Source organism: Notolepis coatsorum (genome assembly GCF_963971535.1).
Source record: "Notolepis coatsorum genome assembly, chromosome: 15".
NCBI classification, from domain to species: Eukaryota; Metazoa; Chordata; class Actinopteri; order Aulopiformes; family Paralepididae; genus Notolepis; species Notolepis coatsorum.
Window position 1 is genome coordinate 59,889,154 of NC_140179.1, and position 12,121 is coordinate 59,901,274.

Here is a 12,121-nt window from a genome sequence, read left to right on the forward strand (position 1 = left end):
GGTATTCTAAAGTGTGTAAAGTGGGTGCTGCAGTGAGTTGTTTGTTTAAAGTGAGTGTGTGCGTGTGGATGTGTGTGCTGTGAGTGCATTTGATGGTTGTTACATAGTGTTATTGTTCGTTGAGCAACTTGTTAGACAGAACAAGTCACGAATAAGAATAACAAAACAAATTGCCTAAGAATAGAATAAAATATTTACAATAAAATATACAGTAAAAATATACTGAAGTCTACAGTAGGTGTAATATTGCAGTGTTGTTTCAAAAGTAAGAATCCAGGAAGATGGTAACTGTCACTCTGTGCTCAGTGATGCACTTATATTAAACATGTAAAGGTACCGACATTTTGGTGGTACAGATTGATCTAGCATGAATCGGTACTTGTTCGGTTGGTGCCATTAACCCATTCAGTGCCAACCACGAGTATAGTCGGGTTAACTCGCCATCGCTTGAGTGCCAATCACGAGTATGGTCGGGTTTTAATCGTTATTTCTTTTATTAGCGATATCCATTCATTTTTCATCCATCCAGCTAGGGGTGGGCGATATATCGAGTATACTCGATGTATCGCGGATTGTTCTACCCGAGATGTAGTACTGTACTATATCGCGAACATCGAGTATTTAGTTTATATGGCGCCGCCCGCGGCCGAGAGACACTCGCAGTGCTTTCCTCGTCGAAGGGATGGCGGAGCTATAGGCTAACGTTAGTGTAGTCAGGGCTGTACAGTGCGATATAATGTTGCGGTTGTAATTTCATTAGACAGACCAGCGCGGACCTTTAATAACATGCAATTTAATTGACACGAGCAATGAGCTAACGGTAGCTGCTAACCAAGGTATCCATTAGGATTATGCTAAGCTAACTAGCGATAGCTGCTAACCTTGGAAAACGGTCAAAGCGGACTCCACAAGACTAGTTCCATTCGTGAGGAAAGGGGGTGGGTTATATTGACAACGCTTGACAACAGAAGTTTAAACACAACTTCATATTTATTGGTTATTCGTTTCTGTATACCATCTCCGTGTGTCTCCATCTCCATCTCTTCCTGTTTACATTCGAGTGTGACGTCATCACCTACGGCAGCTTAGACGATCAAAACGCGAAGGGGGGGGGGGGGGGGGGGGGCTGGCTCTCTTGTTCATTCTCGCCCCCTCTCTCTCTCTCTCTCTCTCTCGCTCTCTCTCTACATTCAATGATTTTAAGTAGCCAAACGTTACAGACAGTATAAATACTAACTGGATAGTTGATGATATAAACATTTAATTTCATTATCTGAAATATTCTAAAATCATTAAGTCTGCTATAAGCCATTATACCTTTGTGTGTGATTATTATTTTCTCACAGTAGTGTGTATATATATATATATATATATATATATATATATATATATATAGTGTGTTTGGCTAAAGTGGATAGAAAACACAGTACTGTGTAAAAGTCTTAGGCACCCAAGAGTTTTTATATAAATTGTCTTAGATGTAAATATTTTTTTTTATTAGTGTCAGTAGACTACTCTTAGTACATTTTCATTAAATTATTTTTTAAAGCATCTTCATGGTTTAATAATGCAAACATATGTTGCAGGGACTTATTATAATCATCATATTGGCGTGACTGTATGCATCAAAGGGTTAAATCAAGCATTTTTAAGTGATTTAGAGGAAATGTCAAAATATCGTGATATATATCGTGTATCGCGATATGGCCAAAAAATATCGCGATATCATTTAGAGGCCATATCGCCCAGCCCTACATCCAGCCTGACGTTATCATTGGGAATGGGTCTGAGCTCGCAAAGGGCAAATACCGCCGCCTATCGTCTCCCGGATGGTATTGCACATCATTGGATTGGATTGGCTGGGACTGTGCATCAAAAAAAGAAGTCCGGTCCAGGTTTTACTTCTCGGGCATGCAGCTGGATACTATTGCATTGACTGTGGGGACTGGGAGCAGCGTTGATTGTGTTTTGGACTATAACGTTGGATCAATGGCTAGCCATCAACACTGAGGAAGGAACATAAATTGTTCCGAAACATGTTTGTTTCAGGCTGCCATTAAATAACCAAAATCTGTGAGTGCTGGTCCAAGCGTATTGCTTTCTTTTTCTATTATACTCCACGGGATTTCAGCACCCAGTGTTATATTTTGTGAGCGCAGTCTATCTTGACTTATGGTATTGATAATATACTACTAACTACTGGACGCTCGGAGCTAACCGGAGCTAACGCAGAACAGGATGTGTAAAGCAAATATAATGACTTCCTTTCTGGGGTTTTCAAAATAAAAGTGCAACGTTTATAGCAGCGGAAAACGTTTATTTTGTACATTATCTAACGTTAACACGAACCTAAACTAACGTTACAACTAACCTAAAGTTAGTTTAGGTTCGTGTTAACGTTAGATAATGTACAAAATAAACGTTTTCCGCTGCTATAGACGTCGCTCTTTTATTTTGAAACCCCCCAGAAAGGAAGTCATTGCTCTCGTTATCTGCTTGAGTGTCCGGTTAGCTCCGTTAGCGTGCAGTAGTTAGTAGTATATCAATACCAGCCATTGGATTACTGTTTTCTAAATTGGGGAGGCTTTAAATCGTCAAGGTAAGAGGATTTTAAGTCATGGTATCCATAAACTTCAATCGGTTCAGATCCTTTGAAGGAATGAGAATATCAACAAACCTGTAGGGAACGTCGGGGTACTGTCCTGCCTCACTTCCAGTGATTAAGCTAAGCTACGCTAACGGAGCGGCTGTTCCCTAAGCCTAATGCATGCACAGAGACAAAAAAGGTATGTATCTTCTTGTCTAACTCCAGGGAAGATGTTAAATAAGCAAAATGTTGGAGTTATCCTTTAAGATTGAACCTTTTCCCCCGTGGTATCGAATATCGATACTTTTCGATATTATTTTTTTATTCCAGTCTTGTGACAACACTAGAGGACACATATACTATCGATAATCTAGCGTTTATTTGAAAACGATTCATAAATCAGCCAAAAAATTACAACGTGTTTTGTGTATTCCACTAAAGGGCTATTATCGTGTCTTTCTCTGGAATTACTAGAAATCTCAAACTATACTCGTATTCAAAACGGTATAAAACGGAAATGTGCCGATGAAAAAACAATCCGTTTCGTACATGTTGACTGTAAGCAAGTCATTGATAAGCGACAGGTGTATTAGACCCATAGCTATAATCTAAATGATAGTTTAAGCGTTCGCAAATATCCCCGTCCTCCCATTGATTAAAGCGGTGGCAATCTAGACCTAATTTCCCGAAAGGGGCGTGGCACTCAATGTGTTAAGTTTGCTACCCAACCCTAATGCTCTGCTTTTTACCTGTGAACTAGGGCATCAACTACTGTAAACATCATTCCAGAAATGTTTACACATTCAAATGACTGGTTGGTTCTTAGGGTTCATAGGGTTCCTCCAGTTTACTCTGGAGGAACTGACTCTGAAGCTGAAGGTTCTTCCTACTCTCGCTGCATTTAAAACTTCTCCGACCACTGTGTGTCGACTTGTAATAACCATCTTAGCTGATTTTATTTTGTTTATGTATGAAATTGCTGTTACACTGTGTCTTTGTTTTGTGAGCTCGCCCGTCACTGTAAATGAGGGTAACCTCAGTGTCTTAGGAGTTGAAATAAAGGTTTGAAATTAAATTAAACGCAATGCATCACATTTCTCCATCTCCCCCCTAGTTGGTCACCTTGGTCACCAACACAGCTTTGAAGGGTAAGGACATCGGTGCCATGATCAAAGGAATATTTAAAGGTAAGTTGTGGCATGCCAGTAATTCTATACAGTATGACATGTTATAGACCCTGGTCTGTCTGTCTGTCTTCATCATGTCTCAGTACTCATAACCCCCCCCCCAACCCCCCCAATGTACAGTTTCCTCCCCCTCAAATGTATATATTCTCTTTTAGAAACTCTGTCTCTTAAACAGTACTGTATATTTGTATATCTTGTATGTCATAGATGTCTGGATGTAACAGTACTGTTTATCTGTATGTTACGTATGTCATAAATGTTATGATGAATTGAAAATGGGGGACCCTGATGTAAACAAGACGAAAGTCTTTCTCTGGTCTGCATCTCCTTAACACTTTAATCGCCGGAGACGCCGAAACTCGTCTTTCCCCGCCATGCTCATTCTGCCGAAGACGCCGTAACACGTCTTTGATATCAATATTTCAAAAATCTGTGATCGAAATCATATTTCTCCCCCGGGGACCTGAGATATACTGCTGAGCTCCACGCAACTCTCTAACGGTTCAAGAGCGCCATCTGGTGGCCGATCGGGGGATCGCCCAGGGGAGAAACAGGATGTAGAAGCTGGTGCTCATTTCAATTCGGTCCGATCACTCGCTATAGGTCCCGGGACTCGAGCTCGACACAATACATAGCGATCCGTTGCCAATAACTCGATAAACAACATGATTTGGACGTATATACTATTATTAGAGGTGGGCATAGATTAATTTTTTTAATCTAGATTAATCTATCTGCAATCCTGGATTTAATCTAGATTAATCTAGATTAAAATGGCTAAAAAAAAAAAAAAACTGCCGAAGGCATTCAAAATATGTGTGTTCTACCCAAATAATGACCAGAAGTAAGTCCTTACTTTTTCTTTCCTCTTTATGTTTCTCAGGCCAGGTGGCCCATTACACCATGAGCCCATCTCCCGTTTCCAAAATGCATTACAGACTGTTTGAAAAAGCTGTTTTGCTATGATAATTGGTAATGAAATATCAAAATAATGTTCAATAAGATGTACTTGTGTTTAATAAGTTGTTTTATTCAGAAGTTAACACAAATACATAATATTACCAGTACAGTACAGTATCTAGCACACTCTCAGGAGCAAAACAGAATATGTGACATGGCTTGAATCAACTGCTCCAGTGGAGTTGCTCAGTGGCCAATGGTGTCAACTGTGGTTGTACTGGGCAGCTCCCAGGTGTGAATGGAAAAGAACATCTGTGCTCAGCGAACCTACCCTGGGTAAATAAAGGTAGAAAAAAAAATGTAAAAAAAAAAAAAAAAAAAAATTTTTTTTAGATTAATGCGTTAATTATATTATCGCGCGATACTAGTATAGCGTTAACGCAGCATGTTAACGCCGTTAACGGCCCAGCTCTAACTATTATACAACCTGGAAATGGATCGGGTATTTCTCCATCCCATAATAGAACAAATTCTGTTCCACGCTCATCTGCCAACGGCGCGAGGAAGCTACGGTGAGTTTCAGCGTTATTTTCTAATGTCCTCTATACTAACTGCTCTAATGATCATATCACCCACACTAGATGAATGATATAACGTTGCCCACGGAATTATAAACGACCCCCCGCCCATCCGGTCAACATCAGATCATACGTAGTAACTTCTAGAACTACGTGCAGTTGAAATTTTTTATCTGGCACCGATCGCTATCAAACTGTATTTGATCATCAATATAATGCATAATGCATTTATCAATGCATATAATGCATGATAAACATACTTATACTTTAGACCGTATTTTAGTATGAATATGTGAATGAAAAAGTATAACGTTGCTACACCCTGAACAATAGATATAGGACATTGAATGGGCCATAATAATGTCAATTTAGCAATACAATTTAAAAAGTTATAGCCCTGCAAAGAAGGGGAACTTTGCCATAGACAAATAGAGCTGGCTAGGGATGGTAAATTATGAATTTAACCATGGCGATCAAAGTGTTAACAATTGTGTGTATTGAGCTGTACTGTACTGTACCCATTCTGCAATCTGTTAATAAAGTTTTCAATCAATCAATTCCCCCAGGCTCCCCGCCCGCTGCCCCTGAGGGCTCCAAGCGCAGACTGCTGCTGTACCAGCACTGCATCCCCCTGTGTGAGTCCGGGGACCTGCAGACCGAGGTGGCGGCGGACATCATCGGGTTACTGATGCTGGAGGTGAAGATAATAATAATAATAATAATACATGTTATTTGTATTGCACTTTTCGTTCACTAGGATCCCAAAGTGCTACAGGGTTAAAACATAGTTAAACATTTTAAATAATTATTAATAATAATAAAATAAAATACAGAATAAAAAATTAAATAAAAATAGAACATAGTTAAAAACATAGTAGCTATAAACAGAAAATTAAACGGCACCAAAAAAAATAAAGATGCAAAAAAATATAAAAAAAAGCTAGCAATCAAAGGCCTTTTGAAATAGATAGGTTTTCAGGCCTGCTTTAAAAGAGTCCAGGCTCTGTGGTGCCTCAGCTGGATGGGGAGGCTGTTCCACAGGCATGGTGCAGCCGTGCAGAAGGTCCCCCATGGTGCAGAGCCGGATACTGGGGACCCGGAGGAGCAGGCTACCTGCAGATCTCAGGGTCCCCCATGGTGCAGAGCCTGGTACTGGGGACCCGGAGGAGCAGGCTACCTGCAGATCTGAGGGTCCCCCATGGTGCAGAGCCTGGTACTGGGGACCCGGAGGAGCAGGCCAACTGCAGATCTGAGGGTACGGGTGGAGGATTGTGGAGTGATGAGTTCCTGAAGGTAGAGGGGTGCATGTGCATTTATACAGTTATATAATGAGCAGCAGGATTTTGTAGTTGATCCGGGATGAGACGGGGAGCCAGTGTAGTGAGTGGAGGATGGGGGTTATGTGCTCAATGTTTACGGACTCTCATCAGGATCCTGGCAGCTGATGAAGATGAAGCTTTTTTATTGATTTCTTTAATTATTTTTCGATATAATTTTTATTATCGATTATTAAAATATATCGCGATAATTATCGTTATCGTTTTATCGCCCAGCCCTATGTTGTTGTTTCCAGACTCACCACCTGCCTGGACCTTGTTGTGTTGTTGTTTCCAGACTCACCACCTGCCTGGCCCCCCTCTCGCCCAGCTGGCCTCTCTCTTCGTGGACTCCATCAAGGTGGGGAAGATGGGCAGCGGAAAGTCCCTGGAGCTGTTTCCCACCGTGCTCACCGCCCTGGCTGCCTGCGACGCCCTGGCTTATGGAAAAGGTAACTACAACTCTGTACCATAGCTGTATATACCGTATATATATATATATATTTACCATATATATATATATGAATATACCTGCATATAATATTAGGGGTATAACGATGCGACCTCACTTCGATTCGATTACGATTCTTCAGGCAACGATTCAATGCATCATGAAATCTCTTCATTTGACCACTATTCGATTAGATTAATTTTCTATCTGTAAATTCCCAAAAAAAAATTGAATACACAAATGTGGCTGGGGGAACTGATTCACTCAGCATGAATGGACTATAGGTCAATACAAACAATACACAAAAAAATAAAACACTATTTTTTATTTTTTTTATTTAGATTCTAATTGATTCTAACATTTTCAAATCGATGCAGTTGAATCGTCACATTAGGATCGATGCATTTCGATGCATCAATGCATCGTTACACCCCTATTCTATATACTTATACACCTGTATATATATATAATAATAATAATAATAATAATAATAATAAATTGGATTTTAAGAGAGAAGCGCCTTTCTCAGACTCAAGGACACTGTACAAGGAAAGGGTAGAAAAAGACAAATTTGAAAAAAATAAAAGATAAAAAATTATGAATATATGTGTATAGTAACAACAGGAAAAAACAAATAAGATAAAAAAAAGGAAGCAAGGTGCTGTTCAATTGGATGAAGTGGTTGAAATTAACAAACAAAAAACAGAAAACAGAACAAAAACAAACAAACAAACAAACAACAAAACAAAACAACAGGATCTGTGGCTTAAAAGAAAAGAGTCAGGGGTGGGCTACTTGGGGCCATGTTGCGTGAAGGCAAGTGTGAACAGGTGGGTTTTGAAGAGGTTGATGGTGTCAGAGCCTCGGAATGAGGGGGAGAGGGAGTTCCACAGCCTGGCGGCAGCTACAGCGAAAGCTCGGTCTCCCAGTGTGGAACGCCTGGTGCGGGGGATGGTGAGGAGGTCGGAGTTGGAGGAGCGGAGGCCTCGTGCTGGAGTGTAGGGGTGGAGTAGGTTGGTCAGGTAGAAAGGGGCCAACCCGTGCAGGGATTTGTAGGTGAGGAGGAGGAGGATCTTGTAGGGGATTCGGTTGTTGATGGGGAGCCAGTGGAGTTTTTGCAGGGTGGGGTTGATGTGCTGCCAGGGTTTGGTGCGCGTGAGGACCCTCGCAGCAGAGTTTTGGACGTACTGTAAGCGATCCAGAACCTTCTTGGAAGCAACAAGAAGGATTCCGTTACAGTAGTCGAGGCGGGAAGTGATGAAGGCGTGAATGAGTGTTTCCGCTGAGGTGTCGGAGAGTGAGGGGCAGAGGCGGGAAATGGTTCTGAGGTGGAAGAAGGCGGATCTGGTGACAGACTTGACGTGAGGGTGAAATGAGAGGGTTGAGTCCAGTATTACGCCCAGGTTCCTTACCTCCGTGGAGGGGCAGATGGAGTAGCCATCCACAGAGAGAACAAGGTGGTCGATCTTTTGGAGGAGGGCTGGGGAGGCTACAACTATTAATTCTGTCTTCTTACTGTTGAGTTGAAGGAAGTTGGTGGTCATCCATGCTTTTATGTCCTGGAGGCAGGCGGTGAGGGAGGGGGGAGGAAGGGGAGCCGAGGGTTTGGTGTGGAGGTAAAGATGCGTGTTGTCTGCGTAAGAGTGGAAGTGGAGGCCATGTTTCCTTATGATATCACCGAGTGGGAGGAGGTAGATCATAAAAAGGAGCGGACCTAGCACCGAACCCTGGGGAACACCCTGTTTAACAGACCTGTGCTGGAGCTGACCTGGACCCCCCGAGGGAAACATACTGCCACCTGTTGGTAAGGTAGGATGTGAACCAGGACAAGGGGGTACCAGTGATGCCAAGGACACTTTCCAGGTGGTCTAGGAGGATTGAGTGTGAGATGGTGTCGAAAGCAGCTGAGAGGTCCAGGAGGATGAGGATGTTGATGTAGCCAGCATCAGCAGCCATGAGGAGGTCATTTGTTACCTTGATCAGGGCGGTCTCTGTGCTGTGTTTAGCCCTGAACCCAGACTGGAGTGGTTCGAACAGGTCATGGTGGGCCATGTGACTCTGTAGCTGGGCGGCTACTGCGCGCTCGAGGACCTTGCTGAGGAAGGGGAGGTTGGAAATGGGCCGGAAGTTGTTGAAGTTATCGGGGTCCAGACCGTGTTTTTTGAGAATTGAGGTGACTGCTGCCACCTTCAAGTCAGCAGGGACGGAGCCAGTGGACAGGGAGGAGTTAATGATGTCTACCATGAGAGGACAGAGGGCAGGCAGCGTCTATACTTTCTACAACGGAGCTCGGTTTCCGGGTTCCTTCGATTGGCCACGACGCCCACGTGACCTCCGCTAGCACGCCCCCTTCCTGCCGCGCTCGCCAGCTTAAGCGCCAAGCTCCTGCCGCGCCGAGCTCTGTCATTGAAGTGGGTGGTGGCAGCATAACAGCGTTCAGCCTGATGTAATGCGCCGAGCTCTGTCATTGAAGTGGGTGGTGGCAGCATAACAGCGTTCAGCCTGATGTAATGCGCCGAGCTCTGTCATTGAAGTGGGTGGTGGCAGCATAACAGCGTTCAGCCTGATGTAAAGTAGCGATTTTATTGGTTTGTCATGACAAACCAATTACATAACATATGTGTAAAGAAACAACATATTCCAGTTAACGGTATATATTTTTAATAGTTTATGCATTCGCAAATATGAGAGCCTGTCATTGAAGTGGGTGGTGTTACCAACAGCCAGCGTTCACCCTGATGTAAAGTAGCGATTTCCATTTAATTGAGGAAGGCAGGAGCGCGGCGAGCGCAGAGCGGCGCGCGGCAGGAAGGGGGCGTGCTAGCGGAGGTCACGTGGGCATCGTGGCCAATCGGAGGAACCCGGAAACCGAGCTCCGTTGTAGAAAGTATAGACGCGGGCAGGCAGGCCAGCCTTCACCAGGGTGGTGGGCATGGGGTCCAGAGAGCAGGTGGAGGATTTAGAGCCTGACACCAGCTATATATAACCTATATAACTGTATGATACTAATGGCATGTGCAATAATGCTTTATATATATATTTATATTTACAGCATAAATCCATATCTGTCTGAATATACCTGCATATAATCCTTCTATATACTTACATTTACATTTACATTTAGTCATTTAGCTGACGCTTCTATCCAAAGCGACTTACAAGTTCTGTGCGACAAGACAGCAAGAAGGGTATAACTCTATCAGCTGAGTAACAATGTTCATCAAAGTGTTGCGTGTTACAGTGTAGGTTAGTTTATTAGGACAAGTGCATGACAGTAAGGTTAGTCGGGGTTAGATTTTTTTTTTTTTTTTTTTATCATTTCAGATAATGGTTGAAGAAGTGAGTCTTTAGTCGACGGCGAAAGATTGGACGGGATTCGGCTGTCCTAACTGGGATGGGTAGTTCATTCCACCATTGTGGGGCAAGGACTGAGAATATGCGGCTTCTCTTTGATGACCCTCCGGGAGCTTGGATAGGAGTAGATCTGAGGCGGCCAGAAGATGCAGAGCGTAGGGGTCTTGAGGGTGTGTAGTTAGAGACCATTGACCGGAGGTAGGCGGGAGCGGTTCCCTTTGCCGCACGGTATGCTAGGTCGAGGGCCTTGAAGCGGATACGTGCAGCAATGGGGAGCCAGTGCAGGTCCCTAAGAAGTGGGGTGACATGGGCCGACTTCGGTAGGTTTGAGATCAGGCGGGCCGCTGCATTTTGAATGAGTTGAAGAGGCTTGGTGGCAGTGGCCGGGAGGCCAGCTAGCAGTGCGTTGCAGTAGTCGAGGCGGGAGATGACTGTTGATTGGACGAGGAGTTGGGTGGCTTCTTTTGTCAGGAAGGGGCGTATCCTTCTGACGTTGCTCAGGAGGAATCTGCAGGTTCTGGTTGTCGCTGCGATGTGAGCAGAGAAGTTCAACTGGTCGTCGAGGACAACACCAAGGTTCTTGGCGGTCGGCGATGCGGTCACAGCTGCATTCTCGACTGTGATGGAGAGGTCGGTCAGGGGGGAGGATTTGGCCGGCAGGTGGAGCAATTCTGTTTTGCTTAGGTTCAGTTTGAGGTGGTTGGTCGTCATCCAGGCGGAGATGTCGGACAGACAGGCCGAGATCCGCTCAGAGACGTGGATATCTGAGGGAGGGAAGGAGAGGAAGAGTTGAGTATCATCGGCATAACAATGATATGAGAAGCCATGAGACGTGATAATGTTACCCAGTGATTTAGTGTAGAGGGAGAAGAGAAGGGGTCCTAGGACCGAGCCCTGGGGGACACCCGTCCGGAGGGGGCGGGTGGCCGACAGAGTCCCTCTCCATGACACTTGGTAGGAGCGGTCATTGAGGTATGATGTCAGCCATATGTACTTACATATACACCTGCATATAACCCATATACCTCTGTATGATAGCATGTACAATAATGCTGTATATACTGTGTATATATATATATATATATATTTATTCTTACCGTATATATATATCCACTACCTGCATATAATCCTTTGTACATGTCTGTAGATACTATATATAATATATATATATCTATCTGACTGTACATATCCTTTACCTACTCTTACTAGTTACGCTGCTGTTACCTGTATCACTGTACATATTGTGGCAGATATCACCCCCACGTCTCATGGATATGTGAAGGAAGGGAGATACTACTGCCACGGGAGGAGTGGAAGCAATTAGGCAGCTGATTAGTACCGATAGAACACACCTGTGCACCATTAGATCACCCACATCCCACACGCACAAGACACACACACTATAATACACTAGGACAGATAGAGTTGAGTTGAGAGGAGGTGAGGTGAGGTAGGAGTTATTGTATTTGTCCTGTAAGGGTTTGGCTCGTGTTGCTACACGGACATGTTTGTATGTTGCAAGGTACCCCACATCTGACACCATGTTGTGTAAACCTTGTACCTTTAGTTCACATATAATAAGAGACCTGCACGCTGGACATCAAGGAGTTGTCAAGTGCAGAGCAAGAGCACGCCAGTCAGTCTGGTGGCCCGGACTGTCGGTACACATCAATCAGCTGGTGGAAAAGTGTGACACATGTTCACAACACAGGGCAGAACGCAGAGATCCCTTGGTCCCCACACCAGTG

General features: G+C 43.8%; 1 protein-coding gene across 1 annotated transcript in view; it reads left to right on the plus strand.

The window, feature by feature from the left end:
* Positions 1 to 12,121, plus strand: part of fanci (FA complementation group I) — a 122,967-nt gene that overhangs the window by 3,429 nt on the left and 107,417 nt on the right. Inside the window, exons 3-5 of the mRNA XM_084330243.1 lie at positions 3,702 to 3,774; positions 5,819 to 5,949; positions 6,867 to 7,020. Coding sequence (XP_084186369.1) covers positions 3,702 to 3,774; positions 5,819 to 5,949; positions 6,867 to 7,020 — 358 coding nt within the window. The remainder of the gene's footprint in view (positions 1 to 3,701; positions 3,775 to 5,818; positions 5,950 to 6,866; positions 7,021 to 12,121) is intronic.